General features: G+C 45.5%; 1 protein-coding gene across 4 annotated transcripts in view; it reads right to left on the bottom strand.

The window, feature by feature from the left end:
- Ctnnd2 (catenin delta 2) overlaps positions 1-27,311 on the bottom strand; it is a 954,874-nt gene that overhangs the window by 109,553 nt on the left and 818,010 nt on the right. For all 4 annotated transcript variants that reach the window (XM_045132307.1, XM_045132308.1, XM_012947488.2 and 1 more), the window contains 3 exons: positions 25,587-25,704; positions 19,926-20,111; positions 5,432-5,605 (listed from right to left, as the gene is read on the bottom strand). In XM_045132307.1, the coding sequence (XP_044988242.1) occupies positions 5,432-5,605; positions 19,926-20,111; positions 25,587-25,704 (478 nt within the window). The remainder of the gene's footprint in view (positions 1-5,431; positions 5,606-19,925; positions 20,112-25,586; positions 25,705-27,311) is intronic.

Raw genomic sequence — 27,311 nt, 5'->3', positions numbered from 1 at the left:
TTAATTTGTTACTGACAATTTCATACCCATATATGATGTATTTTCACTGTGTTCAACCCCCATTCCTATCTCATCCTCACCTCACTCCACTAAACCTCTACTTTTTACCCAACAAAAAGATATTCTTAATTTCAGTTTGTTGGGTGCCGAATATCCTGGCATCCCCCTAAGCCTTTTAAAGCTTTATTTTAGAGGTCAGTAAGCTTATTTGAACTGTTGATCCCTTTGGGTCTCACTTGAAAGGTTGTATAGGAGAGACCATAACATGCTCAGTCCAGAGCTAATTGCTCCTCATACTTACATAAGGTCTTTGGGAGTACTCTATCCAATGGCCTTTCAATTATGAGGTGTTCCCATCTGGCTCTTTTAAAAAAAATATTTTATTCATTTATTTATTTATTTATTGAGAGAGAGAATGAAAGAGAGAGGCAGATAGAGAATGCGAATTCCAGGGCCTCCAGCCACTGCAAACCAACACCAGACACAAGAGTCACCATGTGCATCTGGCTCACATGGGTCCTGGGGAAGTGAACCTAGGTCCTTTGGCTTTGTAGGCAAGCCCCATAACCTCTAAGCCATTTCTCCAGCCTTCCCATCTGCTCTGGAAAACACACACTATTCTCCCTCCACACGAGAGCTAAATTTTGATCTGGGTTACAAGTTCAGGCAGTCTCCCCCAGTCTTGGATACGTTTGCCCACATTTGGCGATAGTTCTCTGCTGGACACTGGAAAGGACTCATTGTATATTCAATGTCTATGAACTCTTTCTGCTTCCACATTCTGCCTTATAAAGTGTAGTTGACTTAATTTCAGTCATAAGTCTTGCCTCTTTTAGTTCTTGTCTCCAAGGTCCCTGTCTTTCACAAACGAATGATTAATGTCATTTAAAAAAAGCCTAGTTTCATATATTTCTGTTTTGCAGTTATCTTTCCTTGCAGGGAGGTAAACTGTACCTTGTCATTCTATCTCATATTTTAGCTAGAAGTGGAAGTCTCTTTGGTTCAGCAGTTTACATGGCTTCGTAATGGAGCTTTGTAACTTAGGATTTCAGAATCAGACCATCCAGTGACAGCAGTGCTCAGTGCCAGATTATCACACAAGCTCTTCGCTGTGATTGATACAGATTGTGGGCGGCATTTACAGTAGTCCTGAGGCCCTGTATCAGCAATGCTTCCAGAGTCTTGTGAGGAGCAAGCTGCTAAGTCATGCATGGCTAGGGCAGTATCTGGCCATGGGCTGGCTCCTCCCACCTCCTGGTCCTCAGACTGAGCTTTCTTGTCCAGGTTTGGGGCTGGTCCTCATCTTCATTGAGCATACTGCCCGTAAGCTGACCAAATGCACACAGTTCTCAGAGAACCTCCGTGTTCATTCTGGTCCCATTTCTAATCCATTAGCCATGATGTTTTACGCTCCATTTCATCAAAATTGTACAAAACTCTGCTTCTTTGCATTTAAAACAATTTTTACTTTTATTTGCTACACTATGCCAACCTTCCCTGGTTCTCTTTCACTGTAAGACATGCTAAATTTCAGTGTCCTTCGTGAGGCTGTCAACTTTTCTCGAGGTTGAGCCTCAAATTTACCCTATTTTATAGATTTTTATTCATTTGGGCCATATGGCCAGAGATTTTGTTTCCTTCTTCATTATATGTCATTGTTATGTTAAGTCATCATATTAATGAATGATGATTTAGGTATCTTTTAAAACAAATGAGCAAATAATACTCCTTTAGAATGTTCACATTCTCTATACAGAGGTTTATACAAAGATATTTAAATATTTGATTTCATAGCCAGTACAGATATATTTCTTTAGTTCAAAATTTGTTTTTTTTGTGAATTAATTCACAATAGAATAATGTATTTACAATTCTGTACAACAGAAATAATCCATAAATGGAACTTGAAGAAACATTCATTCACATTTAAAAAATGTTCAAACTACTATATTCAATTTTTTTCAACAAACAAGATGACTGTACTGTAAGTGAGAGAAATGCACTGATGTCCATGCTGGCTATGAAGAACATTTATCACCTGGCTTCTATGGTAAAGCTTTTATGTTCTGACGTTCACAAACTCAGTAATGAATGCTTTAATGTTTACAAAGTGTTTGGGTCTGTTAGGAAGATCTACTTTGCTAGTCAATTTGTCATAGCCACTGACTCATCTCATAAAGGGAAGTTATTGTTTCAGACACAAGGTCCATAAAGAGCTATCTCCATACAGAACCCTCACGGTTTACCTCCCCAATTCTGTCTTTGTTGGGTCATAAAAAGTTAAGGACTACTAAGAAATACCACTAAATTCTGACAGTTGCTATAAAATACCATTCTTAAAACTCTAGATTTCAGAGGGTAATATTGTCTGTATGAAAGTCAATGCAACTGAATACCCCAAGCCAGTAGCTTATTCATGATTTTGTTTTTGAAACTGTCTTTTTAAAGTAAGACTTTTTCTGCTTAGTTTATGTACACATAATATTTTTCCTCTTCAAATGATAACAGTTTGTTATGTTTGGTTTAGTAATAATTCTCTAAGAATTACCTATGATTCCTACACTAAATAATTAAAGTATGCCATAGACGGGCATAATGTGACTGACTTCTGTTCATGCTTGTGCACTTTGGTAAAATAGTTCTTCTGTATGTATATTTGCCACTACACAGAGGCACTTCTTACCAGCCCATGGCTCTGTCAGCGGGCTGGCTGCTGCATGTGTTGGGTCCCGAGGGAGCAACATTTAAAGTGAGGTTGACACACTGAGACTGTCCTGTGCGGCAAGTGCTTTACCCACTGATCCCTCTCCTGTCTGATCTGTGCTCTTTGCTATCAGGGAATCTGCTTTTATTTATCTATTTTTATATTTATTTTTATTTTTTGAGAGTGAGAGAGTGAAAGAGAGAGACACCAATACAGAGAATGGGCATGCCAGGGCCTCTGGCCACTGCAAATGAACTCCCGATGCATATACCTCCTTGTGCATCTGGCTTACATGGTTCCTGGGGAACTGAACCTGGTTCCTTAGGCTTCACAGGCGAGTGACTTAACTGCAGAGCCATATCTCCAGCCCTAAGCTTATTCTTTTGTGGTATATATTTGTGTGCTTAACCAGAAAAGGTACTACTTGCATTTTCTAATTTGTGTCCTAACATTCAACAATGACTTGGAAATCCAATGGTCATAGTTACTAAACATTGTCTATCTTCTGTGACATTGAGTTCAATCTTCTATACCTCTCTTCCACCTCAATAGTCTCTACTTTATTGATAATAGAGAAATTAATAAGCCAATGTCTTACAGGCACATGGGGGAAGATATCATGGTGTAAATAACTGTTCTAAATAAACACACATGTTTATGTGCTGACAACAACATGATGTTATTTATTGCTAGAAAGTAGTTAGAATGGTAAGAATTCTTATTGGCATGATATAATCCAAAACAGGAAGAATTGGAAAGTATGAAAATTGCAAAAAAATATATATAGTATAAATAATTTTCTAAAACCAAACCCTTCACTACTCAGGCTTATTTCCGCAGCTTTCCCACTGGCCTGGTGACCCCAATATGCAGATCAAGGCACCTTCCACAGAATGCTCAACACTATAGGCATGCAGAGTTGTGAAGCTCTGCTAAAATCTCCAGCTTGCTATGCACTGACAAGTCCAGATGCTACAAAGAAAATGGTTCTACCAGGAATTCTTTGTATCAACTTCATATGGCTTAAAAAGTATGTTTCAGGCTGCAGAGATTGCTTAGTGGTTAAGGCACTTGCCTGCAAAGCCAAAGGACCCAGGCTCATTTCCCCAGGACCCATGTAAGCCAGATGCCAATGGGGCACACGTATCTGGAGTTCATTAGCAGTAGCTGGAGGCCCTGAAATGCCCACACTCTCTCTCTCCCTCACTCCCTTTTCCCCTTCTTCCCTGTCTCTTTCTCTTTCTCAAATAAATAAATGAATAAAAATAAAATATTTCTTAATAGTACATTTCTTTCTCAATCAATGAATCAACTAAAGGTCATAAAACATGACCCTCTGAGGGAGGCCTGGTCCTGTCTTCTTAATGACAATGCAAGAGCAAAGAGAGGCAGGTGCTCATACACAGAGAAGACTGCCATACAGTCACAAAACGGACGTGTGGACAGATGCTGCCTGCATTAAGTGATGGTGTCTGAGTATTGTGTAGACAAGCACTGGCCAGCCCGTGGCGCCCAAGGGGAAAAGTGGGTCATGACTTTGGCTCCTTATAGCCTTAGGGACAAAAGCCCTTCTCAAGGAGAACATTAGCTCAGCAAGGTCTCGCAGCATGAGTGCGACATGTTTGGACGGCTGACCACACCGGTCATGGATGCGGGCTTCAGATGCAGGGCAGGGCCTTGCATATAAAAAGTCTTCTTTCTTTGGCTGATTATAAGAATTTTCTCCTTAACTGGCTTTGAGCACTCTGACTATAATGCCCTTTGTATAATTTTCTCATGGCCAAGGAAAAGGCAAGTACTGCAGCTCTGACTGCAGCAGGAGAAAGCAAGCACAGGAGGGGGACAACAGGGCTGTCACTGCAAAGCATAACCAGCTGTTGTGCCACCGCACGGCAATGCTGGCGTGTGCCACCGCACGGCAATGCTGGCGTGTGCCACCGCACGACAATGCTGGCGTGAGCCACCACACGGCAATGCTGGCGTGAGCCACCGCACGGCAATGCTGAGGCAGGCGAGTGCACATCCCTCACCCTCAGTTTCTGAAAACCATCTGCGTCTATGTGTCAAAGTTAACATAATTTGAAGGGAACGAATGTGAAAGAAAAGTGATTTATGAATATCACAAATTCAGGCTTCAACTTTAAATGAATGGAACATGATGTCAAAACTCAAAACTTTTTGATCTATTTTCTTAGTATTTCCCCCAACAAGGCTCACTGGTGCCTCCTAACTATTAATAACGTTTAAGTATTACTTTCTGCTAATTCCTTTCTATCCAAAGTGAAAGGCAGGACACTTGTGAAAATCAATCAGGAACAGTGTCACTTGGGTCTGAGGACTGGCACCGCATTTTCATGCTCCCCATGAGTTTTGTGAAGGGATTTAGGATTAGCCTCTCTGGTAGTCAGTGGCAAGGCTTTGAACCTCCTATGTCAAACCCACCCTGAAAGAGAAGCAGACCGGCTCTCCAGGCAGAAAGACAAGCATTTCGCGGGCTTTCAGGCGCTATACTCATAGCTACTCCTCTGGGCCGGTGGTCTTCAAAGACCCTGAGTCTTCAGGAAGTTTTTAATGGGGGATCATAAGTCTAACAATTTTGATATAATTGGTTCTTCTCAAATATCATAATTTTTTGTTAGAAATGTTTTTCTCACAACTACGCTTGCGCCACTTTCAAGGCTTGCTCACAAGTCTGGATCCCTTTTGCACGTAACGAACCAGCCATACCTTCCAGCTCCCAGCAGCCAGGTTCTGCAGGGCGCCTGCCGCCCCCTCCAGCGTGTCTGGGTTTGAGCACTCAGAGAGCAGTGTGAGGTAGGGTTTGACTATGGACGGGTGCCACAGCATCTGGATCCCCTTCGGTGGTTCTGCACAGTCTGGAAGAGGTCCTACTCCATCCCACTGGTGGAAGAAAACGAGAGAGTAAACGCCTTTAACGTCATTATGCTTCCTGAAACTGACCTCCACACACATCACAGATGAAAACAAAAGCAGGGGCCACAGCCTTCAGTGAATGCCAGGGGAACGGGGGTCAGCAGCCGAGGACCACCACGACCAGGAGAATCACTCTCGTGACAGAGGCTCATGAACACGGGTGGGTGGGGGAGTGATCATGACTGCCAGCGGGAGAGGCGGCACGCTCTCCCAGCAACTCCACCTTGACTGCCGCAGCCAGGAGGGAGCAGAGGGGGTGGTTCTGGTTGAGTGGAGGAACGGTAAGATAAAGGTGGCCTGGCTCACAGTCAACATGCATCTGCCATCGGACAGGCGTTCCTAACAACCCAATGCCTTCACTCCTTTGCTTGCTTATGACAACTTATGCATAACTCTGATAAATTTCTAAAGTCCACGTTTGCTTGATGTGGTGTACCATCGTTGCTTTCAGGAAATGACAGAATGTATGAATGAGAAACTTACAGATTATTAGATACATTGAAATATGCTTTTGGAAAATCTAGATCTTATAGCAATCTTGACAGTTAAAACTGCTTTGAACTAAATATGAATAACAGGAAAATATGTAATTAAAAATTAACAACATATCACTTAAAATTATGGCTTATGTTTACAAAGAAAAACCAGTTCTCCATTACAATGGATAGTTATAAAATTATAGCAGCATGAACAAATGGTAACAATAAAAGTTAAATGAGAAAAAAGCACAAAGCAGTATTGGTGTTAGTGTCCCAAGTAAATGCATCATAAAATCATAAAATGCAGTAATAAAATGTCTGTTTCTAACTTTTGCTGCATTTTCTATATTTCTATATAAGAATATATCTCTATATTCTTATTCTTAAAAACATTAAAATTGAAATTATTTTGATCTTTGATTACACAAAGCTGTCTTTCACAAAAATAAAGGCAATGGATATAATGAAGATAGAAATGGAATACACTGTACATTTAGAAAAAAATATGCCAATATTTATTTCTGAGAAAAGTCATATCCAAAGCAATTCATTTATAATTTTAGGGTGGAGATAAGAAGTCATTTAGAGAATTGCTATTCACTAATAATTAAAATAAATAGAATGTAATTGACATATATTGTTTTCTTATAGATGTTTTGTTTTTGGTTTTTCAAGGTAAGGCTTCAATTGAGCCCAGGCTGACTTGGAATTCACTATGTAGTGTCAGGGTGGCCTCGAAGTCACAGTGATTCTCCTACGTCTGCCTCCTGAGTGCTGGGATTAAAGGTATGTGCCACTATGCCTGGCTTTTGTAGATATTTTATGTACATACATACATGCTCAAGTGTGTCTGTGTGAATAAGTATGAAAACTATCTTTAGAATTTATGTAAGTTCATTGGTTTTAAATTCTTCACCAGAAGAAACTATAGTCTTGTCCTGTAACCTTGTACCATAAATGGGGAAATGCTAATAACGATACTATAAAGTTTTGAGCATGGGGGTGCATGCCTTTAATTCCAGAGGTAGGAGGATTGCTGTGAGTTTGAGGACTACAGAGTGTGTTCCAGGTCAGCAGGGCTGCAATGACACCATACCTCAAAAACAAACAAAACAAACACAAAATAGGAGCTGGAGAAATGGCTCAGCAGCTAAAGGCACTTGCTTGCAAAGCCTGATGGCCTGGGTTTGATTGCCCAGTACCCATGGAAAGACAGATGCACAAAGTGGCACATGTGCCTGGAGTTCCTGGGCAGAGGCAGGAAGTCTTGGAGAGGCCACACATGCTGTCTGCCTTTCTCTCTCTGCCACTCTCTCCCTCTCAAATAAATAAATGAAATATGTTTTAAAAGATACAATGAAGTCATTAAACTGTCACGTATAGCTTCACTGGAAAGATGGCTCAGGGTTTAGAGGCTCCTGCTTGCAACCTTGACGGTCCAGGTTTGATTCCCCAGTACCCACATAAGGCAGGTTATACAAAGTGGCATATGCGTCTGGAGCTTGTTGGCAGTGGCAGCAGGCCCTGGTGTGCCTATTCCTCCTCTTCAATTCTGTCTCTCCATGCTTGAAAATAAATTCAAACAATGTAAAAGGCATGCCTTCTTTCTCAGTTGGACATGAGTGGCATTCTGGGATGGGTACTGGCTAACCTATGGAAGGACATTCCCAATCAGCTCGATGCGTAATTTCAACCTTATGCCAAGAAAACTCAAGTGCCTGGGGCTTCTCACTGTTATCTTCACCAAAACCTCACCTCAGCATCCCCTGTGAAGAGCCAACACAGGGAACCAGCAGTAGCAGGGGAGGAGGGAAAGAGGGAAGAAGGAAAGGAAGGACGGAAGGGAGGAAAGGAGGAAGGTGCCTTGTCACTGCTCCTGGCTCATTGTCTAGGCTGGCTTTGCCTGGAATGGAAACACGGCGTGGAGAAAGACAGCTCCGCTGGGCAGCACTGGCAGCCATGACCACCAAGCAGTGGGAACGCTGGCTTCTCACCAGGAAACAGTTTGGCATAGTGAGTCTATCTGCTAATGGAATACAGATTTTTTAAAAAAATCTTTCTCTTTCATTTCACCTTTTACTTTGTCATCTTTATGCATTTTAATCTATGATCCCCATGTACAGATCTAATAAAATCCAGAAACATGTGAATGTAAAATTGTGGTTGAGCAAGGGAGAGCATTTCTCCTCCTGCAAGAGCCAACGGGTGTCAGAAGGAGCACGTGCATGCCCGCGACAGACCACGCAGCTGCTCCCCTTGCCGCATCCCGGCTGGCTCTCCTTCCTCTATCTTCTCTCCGTGCAACATGGCACAGGGTTAGGTAGTAGACAACTATATTCTGCTCTGACATGTTGTTGAGTAACTCCTAAATGCCTTTCGTTACACTCATTTCTTAACAGCAGCAGAGAAAATCTACAGAAATAAAAGAATAACTGGTATGAACCTCGGGAAACTTTGATGGTAGGGAGAGGTGGAATTCACAGGGGATTCCGTGCTACGCAGACATGATGGCACCCTCACGTGTTCATACAGAAGAAAAAGAAGCATTTCAAAGCCATTCAATGTACCTGACCTTTACCTGGCTACTTTATTCAGACTTTCATTGAGTTAATAAAGAGAAAACTGTCAATTGTTAATGATAAAGCAAGTGTTTTATCAATGAGAATGACTGCAGGTATTCTGTACTCGACATCATTTCGTCCAGCTTACCAACATCAATAAGGTAGCTCAGTGGTGGTGTTAGTGTCAGGGTGAGACTAATGCAGGTGAAGTCGTTATGCACATAAAACTATCCATGTTCCTTTTGCATGGGTAAAGAGTTACAAGAAATCAAGAGAAATACAACTCTTTCACCAAAATGTAAATATATCTATAAATTTAAACAAGATGCTTCTAACACCACTATAAACCCAACACATTAAGTGGAGGAAAGCAGTGGTTAAACTGTTTTGGGTTGGTTGTTACTATTGCTTCTATTGAGGCAGCATCTCCCTGTGAAACATAAGCTGACTCTACCTACGCTGGTTAGTCCAAGCTGGCCTCAAACATACACTTCTGCTTCCATGTCCTGAGGGAGGGAAGCCATCACAAGTGGCCTGTGGTTAAATTTTAAAATGTTCAAAATGCAGACCATACAGCTATTTAGTCATGTAGAACATAGGAGTAAATTTATAAATCTTGTGTAAACTGTTTGGTTTTGACTATTCTTGTAGGATACGTAACCAAAAATTCTTTTAAGAGTTTAAAATATGAAAATTTACACACACACACACACACACACACACACACACACACACACACACACGGCGACATGGAGTCATGAGAGAGAACTTCCTACCTTATAAATAAAGGACACTACCAAGGGAAGATACCAACAGGGGCAATGTTAGCAGAGGATTTTTATTATATAGTGTGTATCATGGGCAAGGTAGTAAACATGTGCACATGTATGTGCACCATTCTGCGGCTTACGTGCAAAAAAAAAAAAATCAAGCACTGTAAGTAATAAAGGAAAAGCAAAAGAAAGGAAAAAGGCATTTGTGGCTCATGAAAGTTTTCTCTAGATGTGAGCTTGTTCCAGAGAGGAGAAACTTGTAGACTTTCAGTGAAGATCTTTCTCTCTCCTGATGCTTGCATTCCTTAGTCTTGAGAGTTAAATAAACACTCTACAATTTTGTGCAATATATTTATTTTATTTAACATATTTTCATTTATTTATTTTCAAAAGGAGGAGGCACTAGAAAGAGGGAAGATGGAAAGGGGGAGATAGATAAGATAGATAGATAGGTAGATAGATAGATAGATAGATAGATAGATAGATAGATAGATAGATCGATAGATGATACATAGATAGAGAGAGAGAGAGAAAGAGAGAGAGAGAGAGATGCTACTGGAAAAAATGTCTGCTTAGGAAGAAAATAACCAAAGAGCTTCAATGTGTAGGTAGGTGTGTAATGATTCTTGAAGTGTATGAATAGGGTCCAGTGTTCTATAGCACAGCCCAATAATTGTAATTGACAACACCTGAATGTATACTTCAAAATAGGTAGTAGAGAGGACGTTGAACATTTGTGGCACAAAGAAATGATCAATATTTGGGGTGAGGATGAAATATGCTATACTGCCAAAGTATGGACAATTATTATGTGCAATTAAAATTAACAAAGTAGTCATGGTATCCTTGTAGGAGTCAGATTATATTTAAAGTATTTCTACCTCATTTGGTTTGAAGATTAAAACTAAATGTGATGTGTTATTTCTACACAGAGAAAGAAATAACATAGGTATAAAAATCAGAAAGTCAATAATAACAGGTGTGGATGTCAGCAGACTTTACAAAGAGACTTTGTGAACACAGAGGGACTTTTTTCTGGAAGCAGACTCACAGGGCAGCTCTGTGTCACAGCTCATCAAAGCCCCTGTTGAGTATGAAAACCGAAGACAGGCTCAGTTCCCTCCATTCTCAGCTTGTTTACAGCATCGTCTGTCTCCAGGTTGCATACCACGGGCATGCAAACAAAACACATGCACTAAGCGGAGAGAAAGATTGCGTTACTATAGAGTGCCAAAATGCTGGGCTCTTCCCCCCAAAGCATCCTAGCTTTGGTCTTGTGTGTCCCACACTTAGAAAAGAACATTTCCTGTTGGGTAGTGTCTTTAGAACACAAAGGCTGGCCTTAATACCAGAATGCACCTCTTTTTCCTGGATTTCTCTACCAATTAGGGACAACTGCAGCCCAGGCCTATTCTCAGGCAAACTTTTAAGGGCACCTCAGTGAAATAAACAGCAAGACCAGAAATGCTGCAAGACAAAGGGAGGGAATTTGCAGGAATAGGAGGACATTCTCATCTTAAGATCCCACTCTTCCTCCCCAGGGGCAGGCATAGGTTGCAAAAAGCAGAAGAGTTGTCATACTGTTTGGGGACGTTTCCTTCAGCTGGGGTTGCCTTAATCAGGCTACAGCTAGAACGAAGCCTCTTAGAGAGTAACCCGCACATCTGAAGTTCATCTGCCGCCTGCTACTGTTCCCTGGTTTGGTCTTCATTGTGTTTCGTGACCAACCCCAGCCGTTTAGAGGTGGAAGAGAGAGGAGATGGGTATTTACATACTCCAATTATCTGTAAAAAGATAGAAGGGAAACAATTCTTTGTGTTGTCTCTTGGAAGTTTCAAAACTAAGGGTCACTCAGGTGTAGGACTAACCCCAAGCAGTGCCGAGGCCACTGTGTGCAGCCGAGGCTGGATCTGGGGATAAAGAAGAGGAGTGTTGGGGGGCACTGTATTGTCTCCAGGGTGTGCTTAAGGAAGACGGAAGAGAGTCTGAGACCAGAGACCTGCATTGAGAAAAAGGGAGGATACGACAGTGTCTGTACAAAGCTTCAGAACAAAGACAGTCAAGGGCTGCTGTGCTGATCCGGGCTCCAGATGGAAGCCCATCTCACGGGAGGGGCCACAGGGAGGCTGCACATGGGCTGTGTCCACAGGCCAGTTGCCAAGGCTGCTCCAGATGTTTGGACTCACCCCTTTTCTGTCACGGGTTGGAACAGCAGGAACAGAATAACATTACTCTTCACGTAGAATCCCTCGGCTCCTGATTTCCAATCCTACTTTAGGGAAACCTGCACATGGCATTCTAAAGGGATTTGTATCCTGACATCGTTCAGAAAACCCTGTGGTTTCAGTTAATTGTTAGTGAGTCCTCTTCTTCCCCCATGCCCCATTCTTCTCCTCCCTCCATCCATTCTTCCTTCCTCCTCCTCTTCTTTTTTCCAATATTTTATTTCTTTATTTATTTGAGGTACACTGAGAAGGAGGAAGAAGGAGAGAGAGAGAGAGAGAGAGAGAGAGAGAGAGAAAGATAAAGAGAGAGACAGAATAGGCACACCAGGACCTGTAGCTACTGAAAATGAACTCCAGATATATGCACCACCTGGTGCATCTGGCTTATGTGGGTACTGGGGGTCTTTAGGCTTCACTGGCACAAGTGTCTTAACCACTAAGCCATCTCTCCAGCCCCCTCCTCTTCTTGTTTAGTTTATTCTTAAAAATTATTTATTTATTTATTTATTTTGTTTTTTCAAGGTAAGAGTCTCACTCTAGCACAGGCTCACCTGGAACTCACTATGTATTCTCAGGGTGGCCTTGAACTCACGGCAATCCTCCTACCTCTGCCTCCCGAGCACTGGGATTAAAGGCATGCACCACCACACCTGGCTCCTTTATTTTTTAATGTGGAATCTCATGTAGCTGAGGATGACCCTGGGCCTCTGATTCTCCTGCCTCCATCTCCGTAGTGCTGGGATTACCACAGCTGGTTTTGTGTGTGACTGGGGGCTGAACCCAGGGCTTTATGCACGCTAGGCAACCACTCTACCAACGGAGCTGCAGCTCCCGTACACTGGTGGGCCGTTCTTCAAAAGACAGAAAGTCATGGTCAGTGGACTCAACTGAGGCAGTTTTCCTTTCAAAAGGACAGCTGTCCATGTCTGGAGGACTTTTGATTTTCGTTGCTGGTGGCGGAGTCATTACTGGCACCCATTAACAGAGCCCAGGCATGCTGGTAAGCACCCCCTCGCACAAGATGTTTTCCATGGCAAAGGTGGAAACACTGGTCTCAGAGTTTTTGGAGCAGAGATGTCATGGCATAGGGCATTGAGTGGTAAGTTGCAACTGAGCACACAAATGAGACAGAGTTTTAAGTCTGTGAACTCCCTGCAAAGAGCACGTCTGGCGCCACTAAAAGTGAGAAAGAAGCTGGCTGTGGTGGTGCACGCCTTTAGTCTCAGCACTTGGGAGCAGAGGGAGGAGGACAGCCACGAGTTGGAGGCTACCTGGAGAATACAGAGTAAGTTCCAGGTCAGCCTGACCTAGAGCAAGACCCGACCTTGAAAAACAAACAAACAAACAAAAAAGTGAGGAAGAAGCAGAAGAGCCCCGTGCATGGTGGAAGGAAATGAGAGCCAGTCACGGAGCAAAGCTGCACGGCGATCTTTGCAGCTGGGCACTGTTTGCTGCTTCCAGGACACTGAATATCATGTCTTGAATCAACAGGCTCCCAGCATATGGTGGGGTGACGGCAGAGCGAGTCACAGCTGGAAGCAGCCAGGAGGAGGAAACGGCAGATGAAAGGAGCAGACAGCCCAGAGGAAGTGGTATTAAGCAGCTACAGCAAAAGTGTGGGCACCAATTTATAAAAAGAGAAAACTCTCTGGGGAAAAAGATAGCAACTTGTGCTATGAAATAAATAAATAAATAAAGCCGGGCGTGGTGGCGCACGCCTTTAATCCCAGCACTCGGGAGGCAGAGGTAGGTGGATCACTATGAATTCGAGGCTACCCTGAGACACATAGTGAATTCCAGATCAGCCTCGGCTAGAGTGAGACACTACCTTGAAAAACAAAACAGAACAAACAAATGACAACAAAATAGAAAAAAAAAAAAAAAGAAGCTTCTCTTTTCAGATGGCGATGACCACTGGGATGACTCAAAAGGCAACACCTTGCTGAGAAGAAGGGACAGAGGTGTGTCCAGCACTGAAACATCTCACACCCTCCAAGGCTTAGGGTCCATTGCAGAAGAGGTGTCAGAAAGAATGTAAGAGCCAAAGGAAGGGTTCCACTCCTTATATACAACTGTCTGGAAAGAAGCTGGCCTCGATATCCAAGACCTCGCAGTGCCTAGCAATACCTACACAAGACCCTCATAATGGGAGAAAAAGATGATGACATCAAATTAAAAGAGACTAATGGAGAGAGGGAGGGAAATGACGGAAAGCAGAGTTATGAAGGGAAAAGTCGGGGAGGGGAGAGAAATGCCATGGATTGTTGTCTGCAAGTATAGAAGTTGTTAATAATATATATTAAGAGCCTCAATAGTGTTATGGTGGGGAGAGCCAAAAAGGTCATGGTATTAATAGAAAAGTCACATCCGCATATTTAAATTGTAACTGCTGGAATGATTAAGATACATATTGGTTTGTGTATCAAAAGTCTTTTTCTAATCATTCCCCTTGGGGAATAATATTCAAGGCATGATTGAAGAGGGAGGTGATATTTAATTGTACAGATGCTTATTACAGTTTACATCAGTGAAACTTGGAAGCAACCCAATTTTCTGTAAAGAATGCCCTGGGTCACCACATGCCTATGTGAAATAATTCTTAGCCTTCATTCCAGCTTAAAATGCTACTTGTTGACAGGAAAATAGGTCATAGCCAGGCATGGCCCCAACACTTGGGAGGCAGAAGTAGGAGGATCATTGAGTTCAAGGCCAGCTGGGCCAATGGAGAGAGTTCCAGGTCAGCCAGGACTACAGTGAGATCCTATCTTGACCCATCATGATGGTCAGGGGCTAAGTGGCCATAGAACAGCTGACTTTCCCACCCCTGCTCTCCCTTTCTCCGGTGACCAAGGCAGGCAGTGGGGTGGGCATCTGGGTGCAAGCACGATGGGCTGCGCTCTTTGCAGAGAACTTCCAAGCAACAAAATGAATGAAAGTTTTGTTAATGCCCTTATCTTGTGTAGGTGACACTAAACAATTTCAGTGGCTACACTCCTGTCACGGGGACAGAGTGTTCCTACTGCACCCCTCAATCTGCCGTGAACTCCCTTTTTTGTTATTGAGTCCGATTCATTTCAGATCCTATCTGTCCCAGACAGGGACCATGTTTCCCAGCCTCCTTTGCAGCTCTGTGGCTCCTGTGAGCCAGCGTGGGGCAAACGAATCCCGGCAGCAGGGGCTTGTGCAGCCCTCAGGCAGGGGCTCGGCGGGAAGGAAGCCCTCTGCTTTCCCCTAGCTGCTGCCCTATGTGAGTAGCATCCTGCAGCAGCAGGAGGAGGGCGGCATCTAGAGATGAGAGCCCCAGATGACATGAGGCACCTGTCTCTGGCACTTATAGGTTGGTTGTCTGCATTAGTGGGAAATATACATTATCTAGCCGACGACCCTAAGCATGTAAGTCTAACTGATGGAGCATAGCTGTGTTCTCAAGGGCTAAACAAAGCCATAAATAAATGCAGAATGGCAAAGACCCACAAAGGTATATGTCCAGATATGAAACGTGACTGTGTATTTCTATAGAATAGGATGAGGGGTGTGTACATGCACCCATCTCAAAGAATATTTTGTTGTTGTTGTTTTCTAGGTAGGGTCTCACTCTTGCCCAGCCTGACTAGAATTCAGGTGGTCTTGAACTCCTGGTGATCCTCCTACCTCTGCCTCTCAAATGCTGGGATTAAAGTGTGTGGCACCACATCCGGCCCAAAGAATCTTTATGGGATTAGTTCCAGGAATGTCAGTAGATCCTGAAGTTCACAGATACTCAAAATCCCTCACAAAAAAATGGTGTAGCATTCACATGTAATCTGTGCACAAATCCCTGGTGGCTTTAAATCATATCTAGGCTATTACTACATAACCAAATGTAAATTATTGTTATGTAATATTATTTAGGGACTAATAGTAGAAAATATTTTCTGTCTGTTGTTGGTTGCATCCATGGACAGAGGGTCCAGAGATGGAGATCCAGCTGTACTTTATAATATTTATAATTATTATCTACTTTGTGTGATAAGGAGAAATTGTCACGTGGGCTTCCGATCTCCATGTGGTATTTTGAACTAGCAATAGAATGCACATCATTGTCTTGAGACATTTTTAGGCAAAAGCATCCAAATGACTCAGCAGTCTCCCCAAGGGCTGATGCTTAGCGCTCACATCCCAAATAGTCAAGGAAACTGGCAGGTGATGGTACTTCCTAGGATACAGCAGTACTCATGAATGCCACATGTTATCGCCTTTGTGAGAGAACATTTGTTTAATCTGCTATGATAAATATTGCTTCTCCAGGGAGGCTTTGCGATACAAGCATGTCTACTTGGTATATGTGGATGCTGAGGACTTTTGTGATAATTATACTTTGACGAGCAACGTGTCACAGTGTGCCACTGTCATGAGCGGCTGCAGAAGGGTAGGGGACTGGGGTGCACTTTCTCTCCGTGGCCTTGAAGGGCAAAGCCTCATGAACAAAGACACAGATGAGTCTGAGTAAGACCCAGCTATGAGCACCCACCTGCAATACCTCCCCAGAATGATCCAAGCCACCAGCACCATAGATTGATCGGCACGCACTGTGTGGCGCTAGGTGTGGGGCTAGAAGACACAGATGTAAATGAGACCCACACAGTCCTTCTAGTCACTTGCTGTGGGAGCCACGGCTGCATCCAGCTCATGAGCTGATAAGGACAGGAGAGGAGGTTGAATCAGATGACGGAAGAGTGGATTATGGACTGGTGGATTTTCATGTGGACTTAGTTTGGACGGGTGGTATGTAGCCCCGTGGACCAGGGTTACAACATGCATGGCCAACTCAGCTTTTTTTGCACGTTCTGGGGAGGTGAACTTGGCAGTCTCTGGCCCATCATACCCTCATGCTTAAGTGGCAAGCGCTCTTAACTGTTGAGCCATCTCCCCAGCCTAGATATGTACTTTGACCAGGTTTTATTCCTGTCTGGGCCACCTATGTATTCCTGTATTTGTATACACAAATGTTTTTACATTGCTCTTTAAGCCTGTGTCATACATTTTTCCTAATTACTGAATGTTCCTCAAAAACCTGACTTTGAAGAGACTAGGGTATAAGTGAGGGGCAGGGCATTTGCGTATCATGCTTTGGACCCTGGGTGTGAGCCCCAGTTCTGCAACAAAAACCCTAACTTTGCTCACATTTGAGATTCCAGGGGTCAGATGATATCAGAGCATCTTTAAAACCATAAAGCGAGAGCTGTGCAGAAGCTTCTGGGAAAAATTAAGCCCATTTTCCAGCCAGAAGGTTGCCCGCTCCTGGGCCTTGGTGAGCCCCTGTGGGATGCACCTTCAGGAGGGTCTTGCGTTGCTGCCTCTGCTCAGGGCACTGCAACCCGGCCGGCAGAGGTCCTGATGGAGTCCCCGCCACAGCCTCTTCTTTTTGGAACCCCTTACTGCCTGTGCTGTGGGGCGGGGACACACCCCATGTGCAGGGTATGTGGCATGCCCAGGGAAACCACAGATTTTCTTCCCTGTGACTGCTGCTGGCCCCGCTGCCAACCTTCCCCAGCAGGTGGCACCACGTAGCCTCAATTCTCACATCCAGTATGAAGGACCCTGGCCACCTAACCTGGTGGCCTGCTTGGTTTGGTGGCATCTCTCACTTTTATTGATCTGATATTCTTCCTTCATCCTTTCTTCATCTCTAAGACTTCTCCAATCTCTGCCTCCTGTCCATCAGGGTTACACTTCGTTTTAGATTTTACTTTTGACTGTTTTAGAATATATTGAATTAGACAAATACACCAAATGGGCTTTTCGAATGAGCGTAATTCTTGTGTCTATTGCCACTAAACTTGATATTTACTTTTCTAGTGTTTGAAACGTAGATTTGTATTTGTTTAAACCATGTTTAAAAGCTTTTAAAAACTATTATTTTGATGAAACAGTGAGTTTGAAACACCTTTGTAAATGACATCCTGCTATATTTTAACTTAGTTTCAGCAATTTTTTTTTTTCTCAAAGCGATATTTTTCCCTCAAAAAACTTGTAAGAAAAAATGGGACTAGTAATCCATGTAGAGTTTTACACTGACTTTTGGAAAAAATGTATAAATTCTTTTAGTAACTTTATTGTACGCAACTTAGGAGAGTCACACCACTACCCCACAGCGTCCTAGATGTGAGGCTGTGAACAGCCCCATCAGCTCTAAAGAAGTTCATGGCCAGGCTCCGGAGGGCAGGGCTGCATGACAGAATGATGCCTATGGATGTCCCTTTCCTCCGGACTGCTCATTTCTCCAAACCCAATCAACTCTAAATCTCTTCTGTCACTCCAAAGACTGAAATCTTTCCTAAGGTCATCTGGGCAGAGCTGGGGAAGGGATCTATGTCAGGGTTCAAGTCTCATGTCACAAGATGCCAGTGTGAGGCCAAGAGTCCGACAAGGCGGCAGCACTCAGACCGGGGGTGGGTGGGGACCCGAGGTCAGGAAACACAGTGTCCGTGGAAGCATCAAGCAAGGCTGGCGCGGTTCACAAATGATTCCCCGAATGCGCCTTCCAGAGGTTTCAGAGGCCCATTCAGGAGATCCAGTCCTGGGACTGTGACGAAAGCCAGGGGCTTCCCCACTGGGCGGGCCAGGCTGCCTGTCCAGATGTGTCTTCCTCCAGCGCGCTCGGCAGCTCAGCTCCCACGTGCAGGGTGCAGCACGCAGCCCACGGCGCCAGAGAGCAGCTGACAGTGACCAGAACCTCTTGGACGTTTGTTAGACTACGTTTACCTATTTGAAAGTGAGCTTTCGCGGAACCATGCGATCTTGCTGCCTCGTGCCTTGGCACAACAGGAAGGACGCGGCAGCACCTCGTACAGTCTCTGCACCCTCTGGTGTCCAGTCGATACCTACCTGCTGGCTGCCCCTAGCACCCTCGGGTGGGAGGGTTTAAAAGACGCCTTCCATTCAGAGAGAAGGTGAAAGAGCAGAGCTGCGCGTGGGACGGAGGGAAGGTGGGAGTGGGGTTAGCTCCGGGGGGCAGCAGCACAGTCATCCCACAGTCCCAGCGGAGGCACGCCAGCCGGGCAGCTTGCAAGGGCTGCCAACCTGAACTAGGCTCTGCTGACACAGAGGCTCTCCAGGGAGACTCGGGAATTAGACGCAAGAAGGCATTCCCATTAATCCTCACTCTAAACAGAATCATCTGTATTTGAAGTGAAACTGTTTCTCATCATTAGAAAATGCATATTTGCATAATTCAAACCTGGCTACAGAGAGGGTTCTAAACTCTACCACTGTTTTATGAGTGACAAACTTCACCCGAGTCAGGCAGGCCTGCACATGTGACCAGAGTGTCCAGACATGACCTCAGTGAACAGGGATGGATGCTGGATATGTGACTGTGGTGTGTCGGGGAAGGGTGTGAGGCTTCAGCATCTGGGGAATGGGAGGTGGGAGAGTGCAGTGCCCAGGGGAAAAAGGCTGGGTGTGAGCCCTTGGGGTCCAGTGTATGGTGGGCATCCTTGGCTGGAAGAAGGTAAGCAACCCTTCTTACCACTCCTTGTCCTGGGGGGCTTAGGGTTGAGGGGCTTGTCCTCCCAGAGCCCTGTAGGGCAGAGTGGGAGCTGTTCTGACCACTCACCCCAGGGTGGCCGCCCCTCAGCTGCACCTCAGCGGAACCTTCCCGCAGCTCCGTGCCGAGCCTCCTTCCCCAGCCGCACGGTGCTCTGAATCCACCTGAATTGTCCCAGAGGCTGAACTTCTGGTGCCAACCAGTTAGCCAGTGTGACTGCCATTACTCCCACCATCAGAGGTAAATGCAAGTGTGCAGCCACGCTTTTTAGAACCTGCCATGGACACACATGAGGCTTTGCTCTTCCCTCACCGGCTTCTCTTACTTCCGTCTCTATCCTGCACCTTCTGCCAGCTGCACAGCAGCCTGTCTGGCCCTGAGCAGGACTCAGGGACCGTGTGACTCAACGCACAGGCGGATCAGCACCTGGCTCTACCTGCACTCCACGAGCTCGGAGGACGCCGGCACAGACCCGATACTTGGATGTTCCTTTTTGTCTTTTGAAATTTCCTACTCTGGCTCAGCTGCAAAATGTGGGAGCACTTACTTAACTTTCCCCATCTCAGCAGTGAAATTCTCCCAGGCAAACCATGCAGGAGTGGCAGAGAGTTTAGCATACTTTGGAAAGGCAGCCCCGCCTGGGTCTATAGATGCAGACACAGCGCTAACACCACAGCCAGGTCGGGGATAACTGCATGCAGCTGTGAGCAGCCGGCATCACCTGATCCTGGGATTTCTTTTTCTTCTTCTTCTTGCCCCAGCACCCAGAGCTCTCTGTGTCCTTGCCGTTCGCCTCGCCGCAGAGCAGCCCATCCAGCTCATCCGTGCCCACGTGCTGTCCCTGAGATGTTTCTGCTGCCAGCCGGTACGAGAGGTTCCTCAAGATGCACACACAGTTTTCAACGGTCTGGAGCACCCCAAAAAAGAAAAGAAAGGGAAACAGGAGGGAAATATTAAAGTGAATTATCACCACCTGGACAGGCAATCAGAGTTGGTGGACAGGGGTCCACTCTAGGAGGTTTAGCTCCTGCTTCTGAAGGCTCTGCTGATAGCCAGACCAGGGAAGCATTTAGATCAGCGTGGGAAGATCCCGAGACTACTTCTCACCCCATGGAAATGATTCATTGTTGATGGGAATTCCCTTGTGAGAGGGGCAGAATTTATGACCCATTTACAGGTAATTCCTGCCCACCCCTGCTTAGAAGTCCAAGTCATTAAGAGCACAGCTACTGGACTTCATTTGGCCTTGGTGGGCAAACACCATCTGCCAGGGAAAGTTCTGGATATAAAAGTGAGCAACAGGTGCTCCAGGGCCTGAGGTCACGGGAGGCAGAAATACTTGCCTCACACTGAAGGAGACAGGGGAAATCTAGCTTCTTTTAAGCAGTTTTAATTAGGAACAGGAACCAAAAGTGTCACCCCACCCTGGCAGGCATGAACGATACAGTTTCATCCACAGTGGCTGAAGCGTTCCCTGCAGCGTGACATGAGCACGGGTGGATGTGAAACAGCAGTGGTGTAGTGAGCTGAGTTCTGGCAAGGGGGAGCTGGCTATAACACCCCCAAGTCTGGCCCCAGTAACACCTCTCCTTCAGCAATGCTCCTCCTTCCAGATTGCTACGGGGTTCATACTGAGCCTTCAGAACACGTGATATTGGGGGGGCATCTGATACAAATCACACGGGGTCTCCAACTGTGACCCGTATGACTTTAACTACGTATTTCACATTTCTGGGAAAAGATTACACTATAGTCCCATGCAAGGCTACTGTGTGGGTCAGCTGAACTAATGGATGCCCTTCCCTCCTCGTTCTTAGACGAGGAGACTATCTGCTCCGTCCGTGCAGCCCATGTCCTGTAAGCAAGTGACAGTGGCAGCATCCAGGGTCAGGGGACGTGACGCAGGAAGAACCTGAGCAGCCACTTCCAGCTTTGAAGACGGGGGAGGGGCCACTAGCCCATGAGTGTGGGTGACCACTGGAGGAGGGGATAAGGAAAGAAGGGAATTCGCCCCTGTAGCCCCCAGAAAGAGCTAACCCTGAAGACATTGTGATCTCAGACCAATGAGGCTAAATGTTGACTCTTGGTTGTTAGAATCATAATAAATAATAATAAACATGCGCCCATTTGTTTCAGCACGGGTAGGAAATCAATGTGTCATGTCAGTCCAGAGAAGAAGGCACAGGGCACAGCAAACACTATGTAGTATCGCTATGACACTATACAGGCTGGGAGACCACACAGCCTGGACACCCTGATCTTGGGACCTACAACTGGGGAGCTTGGCTGTGGCTTGGCTGCTGTCTCTGCCACTGAATGAGGGGTGAAGCTTTGGGCAATGCAGTGAGTGTGTCTGTCTTCTTAGTCCTCGTCTGTGAATCAGCAGTGCTTGAAGCACGAGTCCACTGGACTGCTGTGCGGGCTAGGTGAGCGTGCAGACACAGGTCTATCTGCTGCTGCCATCAGAAGTGGACTGTGGAGCTGAGAGCACCTGGGTTCTGGTCACTTCCCAACATCGAGAGAAGTGCTTGGTAAACTGCCAATCTGTAGCCTGTCCTGCATAGCGTCTTCCAGGAAACCAGCATGCTCATTTCTTTGCTGTCACCCATGGTGTCCAGAATCAGGGTTGTGTCCTCCAAGCCCTAAAGCATTCGCCCTCTGGCCCTCTGTAGAAAGAACCCATTGAGGGCTGGAGAGATGGCTTAGCGGTTAAGGCGCTTGCCTGGGAAGCCTAAGGACCCAGGTTCTACTCTACAGATCCTACATTAGCCAGATGCACAAAGGTGAGGCAAGCGCAAGGTTGCAGGTGCCCACTAGGGGGTGCAAGCATCTGGAGTTCTATTGCAACGGCTGAGGCTCTGGAGTGCCAGATCTCTCTCCCCTCTCTCTCTAAAAAAGAAATACTCATTGAAACAAAGCTGGCATTTTGATCTTTGTTCTGGACATGAAAAGCTATAAGGGCAAATAAAATACTCCATTTTCAGCAAGGGCAACTAAGAAGGGGGAGGAATTTACTTGAGCTAGGTTGTACTTTAGAAGTCATGCCACCTTGGCAATCCTCTTTCCAACCTCGGCTGTGTGCCCGCCGCCACAGAAGGCAGGGCACATCATTCCGTTTCTCGGGGGAAGGGGAGAGGCGCGGCAAGTTGTCAGCGCCTCAGCGGCCACCGGGCCACTAGTCTTGGCCCACGTTCAGTGCCAGAAAAGGCTGGGCCACAGGCTCCACCACACCCACCTCCTCTCCTCACTGGCTGGAGTTTGGGAAAAGGAAGAAGCTTGGGACATGTACCTGGTTATGGGAGGTATGAAAATCAATCAAGAAAATCAGCTCTCAGGCACTATCTCTGGGGCCTTGGCCATTCTAGACCTTTCTTGTCGGCTTTTCAGGGTTTAATGGCTGCTAATCCCACAGGCTTTGAGTCAACTTGATTTTCTATTTCAAGCATCTCTTGGCATCAGAAAAGGAACCCGGCATGAAAGCAGGTAAACACGGGATGGTGTATGAAAGGCAGAAAAGTCTCTTATTGAAAAGAAAATGTTATGGCATGAGTCAGAACGATTTTCAAATCAGCTCAGCCTGATTTTCCTCACATCAAAGACTTGGGGGAATCAACTTTCTTCTCATCCTACTGTCACCTTCCCAGGGGCTTTGCCGCGCCTCTGTGTAACTGAGGACTGCCGAGGAATGAGAAAACGTGCAGCTTTGAGAAATGCTCGATCTGCCTGCTGCTGCGCAGATAAAACTTGGGGAAATGCTGGGATACGGGGCAGGGAAGGGTGGCTGAAGGGAGGACTCAGACATGGCACTCAAGTCTCTCGTTAAGCTTCCTGGACTGTCGTAGTCTGGGTGGCTGTAGGTAGGTAACAAGTTCAAGAGCTTTGCTCTAAAGGGATGAGGTGGGGAGAGGGAAAGACTTGGGACACCGGCAGAAGGCGTGTGGCAGCTGGTGGCTTTCCTTGTGACTGCCATTGCTGTCAATAGCACTTTTAGCAGCTCCTCTTGGTCACAAGGGCCATTCTGCCTCCTTATTTTCTATTAGAAAAGGCTAATTTGGGAGTCATCTCTGGAGTGCTCTACCATATGTTACTCATTCTCAAACTGTCCCAATTACAGGAGCAGAGCCCAGGAGCTTGCGTAGCAGCCAGGCTCTCTTACTTATTAACTTCTTCAGCCTTAAAGGGAACATGCACCGTGTTTTCCCCTCTAACATGTCGTTGTGAAAGCTAAGAAGTGGCCGGACTGAGGGCTGAGTGGAAAATTATGGCACAATAATAATCTGTTAGAACTCAATAGCTCAATCCAGCCATGAAGCATGGATGGGTAATTTGTCACACCGCAGCCTTTCAGCCGCCTTGGCTCCTGCTAGGCCGATCCTTCCTGCCACAGGTGTGGGCATGTGGGCCCAATGCGTCAGCCAATGGGAGATGGGGAGGGCACAGAATATTGGCCCTGCCAACGTTCTCCCCAGTCATCGGGGTTACCCCAAGTCTTCTGACTACAGATGGAGAGCTCCCACATTCCAACTTCCTCTTTTGGGATAAATGTGAATGTTAAAATAGTTGATCTCCAAGGTCTCCTGAGAGTAGTAATGCTGATTTTCGGAATCGTCAGACAATGTCTGGGCCATGGAGCATGCTGCTGTGCTAACCAGGCTCCTAAAGAGTGCCTTCGAGGTCCTTGTTTTGAGCCATGAGGCTACTGATTTATCTTTGCAAGGTTCGGAGGGTAGTAAAGCTCTTTGGTATCTATCTTGGCAAGAGATGCAGTCTCCATTCTTTTTAGTCTTTCACCACTGGGAATATTAAAATGCTCAGCCCTGCTGGCTCAATGACTTACCTTCGATATCTCACAAATCATTATTACGCTAACAAATAATTTACACATTATTATGTCAATAGGCCTTTGTAAATACTCAAGTCTTTCTGACTGGTCACTGTTTTAGGGATTTAATTTTCTTGTCTATCACATTAGCAGGTCTGTGAAGGCCATCCAGAGCTGCTATAGAAAAGGACTGCCGAGGTGTGCATTGCATGACATTCTGTCTTTGAAATCAGCCCTGTGTGGTGGATGAGTGGCTGTGACTGAGCGGAGTGTGGGGTGGGAAGAGTTTCCAGCTGGACCGAGGCAGTGCTCATAGGGTCACACGCACACGAAGCCTCTTGCGCCTAGGCTTTGTGGAGTTAGGATCAGACACCAGTGTCACTTTCTAAGTTTCCTGGTACGCAGTGCTATGCCAAGTCCTTGTGAAAGCCACTTAATGGCCAAGCAGTGGACTTGCTCTTACTCTGTCAGCATCTTCATGTGCATCACACTGTGCTCTGGTCCCACCATCAATTTCAACTCCAGCCACCTGGGCAGGCTCTGAACCCTGTGTATCATTTTTAAAAGCACAAACATGTGAGGCCAGAGTCAGACATTCAGATTCAGAGTTGGTCATGGGGTCAGAGCCGGCGTATCCAGCAGTGTTCAAAGGCATCTCTGAGGAAGAGTCCAAACTGAAAGCCGTAGGGTTAAGGCCATAGTTCGCAGTCAGGGCCAGACTAGTTTCCCACAGGACATGTGGCCATGTTTGGAAACATCTTTGTTGGGTGCTACATGGGTGGTGGGGCCCGGGGTGGTAACCAGTAAGCAGAGGCCACAGTGGTGCCCACACCCTGAATGCGATGCCCAGGTCCTGACAACAGTGTCGCTAGGGTGGACATCAAGAAGCCTGATCAAGGGGTGTTTGCCACATGTATTGCTTTAAGGCACTACTCACATCTGTGCTTATGTTAGGATATCATGCGATTACTTTGCAAATTTATGTTTGTTGTGAATTGAAACTTAGTAAAGGCAAAACAAAGTAACTCAAACCGTGGAGAAGCTCACCCAGTTCAATTCTGGACTCCGAACTGGAAGAGTGCACACAGTCGTGATTCTGCATGCTGTCAGCTTTGACTTAGCATTGCGGATGATTAAAAAAAAAGATTTTGCAGGTATTTTCAAGTAGCATTTGTTACAATTAGCTATTAATAATCTAATTTACAGAATGTAGACAAATCTCAGGGAGTTTTAATATCTTTTTCTTTGAAAGTGAATATTATTTTTAAATAAGTAGAACTGTGGGCCAGATATGAGTGAATGTTTGCACATTCCTCTGAAACACCTGTGGCTTAAGTAACTTATGACAATCTAAATCTTTACTCATTGCTAATGAAAAGTCCAAATGCTAGTTTGAAGAGAACCCCTGTCTAGCCACATTGGAGTTCCACAAGGAAATGGAGAGAAAGCTCAGAATGGAAGCATGAGACACTGCGAAAGCACTCCGTGGTCGTCAGCTACCGCTCCTCTCGTGGCTGTCTGTAATCTCTAGGAAGATGGACTCATGCGAACATCACCAACCTTGCCATCGATCTCGCTGCTCCCCAGCGCAGACTGAATCACATAGAGCAAGGCATCCGTGAGCCCGTCGCACTCCCGCATCCGGCGGCGGGCCTCCTCTCCAGCCGAACTGACATTCCTGCAAAGCAAAGGAACACAGCAGCAGCCTTCAGCATGGTCACCAAGACAGAGTCCTTCCACCCAGAAACTTTCTTTGTAGAATGTCAAGTTGCTGATGAGCAGGCATAGCTTCAGCCCGCAGCCCGGAAGTCAAACACAGGCACTCACAGCACAATGTACACCTGAGAGCGCAGAGTTCCTGACACAATCTGCATGGGTCCCATGGCCCGGAGAACTGGAGACTTAAAAAGTCCTCAAGGTTCACTTCATTTATAATTGATGAGGGAATCAAGGGTCTCTGGGTTCAAAGGACTCTGTTTTGAAAAGTCTGAAACATGTTTAAAGACAGAGCTTCCAAAACACTAAATATCTCACAGGTCTAACATTCTGTTTCTGCCTCAAAAATCTACCTGCTTTGGTCCTGCTAGAAGTAGACTTCTGGGAATTTATTCTGGGGACACAGGGATTCTGCAATAGCTCAGTTATTGGATGCTTGTGATGACTCTTAGGGAAGGTGCTCCCTCCCCTGAATTTGAGGCAAAATCAGGCACACATGGCTGCGAAGCACACAGGTCATCGCCCTGTGCGTGCCTCAGCTGTCACACCTGGGGAGAGATTTTAGGATGCTGTTACCTGATCACCTGAGAATGACCTTCTCCTATCCATCTTTGGGATTTGCCTGTAGTAGGCAATCTCTGCAATGACTGTGGACAACATGGAGCTGGGGAAGGTACAAAACCCGAAGAACGTGCGTGCTTGAGTGTGAAGACTCTGAGGAAAGGGGATGATCCTGGGGGTGCACTGCCCCTCAACCTTTCGGCTGCTGACGATGACCTTCAAGTAGGGCGGGCTCTACTCCAGAGTCTGTCTCAGAAAGTCTGGAGAGAGTCAAGTAATTTGCATCTCCTTGGCGATGCAGAACTGCGAGGGAGACGGCAGCTCCACGTGGATGGCTTTGTTAGGAAAAGGCATTATTCTTTGCTGACAACTAGGAGCCCATGAGCAAACTGCAAGAGTCTATGACCTTGGACAGAGAAAAGCAGAAGAACTGCGTCTCCATGCCAGTATTGAGACGGATGTGGCCATTCACTGAGCTGTTATCAGGTGAACAAACGAGGCTCAAAGTGGTTCTCCAAGGCCCTGCTTTCATCAGCAAACAAAGGCCTGTGAAGGGGGAAGCAATGCGTCTGCAATGGGCAGAGAACACGGCGCCTTGTTAAGACTTTCTGTGTACAATTAAAATTAGGCCTAGGGATGCTAAAAGGCTATAGATAACTGTTTACTTTGATATCTAAAAAGTTTTACAGGAGAGGTTAAATAGGATCTCAGCACTTTCATGGAACACTGCGAAAGGTTACTTAATTTAAATTAAGATTTTTGGCATTTGCTGACCTTAAAATATAAACAAAATATTTCAGTTTCTTAGGTAATGTAACTAGGCAAATATTGAAAACATTTTAAGGTAAATTTTTATAAATTCAGTTCTTCAGTAGTTGACCTTTGTTTCTGAGAAGATATCTGAGGGTGGGGTGAGAGGAATAATTTTCTGCTAGGAAAAAAAGATTCGATGAAAGGCATTAAAGTATTATTGCAAACTAGAAGGATGGCCCTTATAAAAGAACATTC

This window comes from Jaculus jaculus, chromosome 13 (genome assembly GCF_020740685.1).
Source record: "Jaculus jaculus isolate mJacJac1 chromosome 13, mJacJac1.mat.Y.cur, whole genome shotgun sequence".
Classification (NCBI taxonomy): Eukaryota; Metazoa; Chordata; class Mammalia; order Rodentia; family Dipodidae; genus Jaculus; species Jaculus jaculus.
The sequence above is the reverse complement of the archived record's forward strand: the minus strand, read 5'-3'. Positions and strand labels throughout refer to the sequence as shown.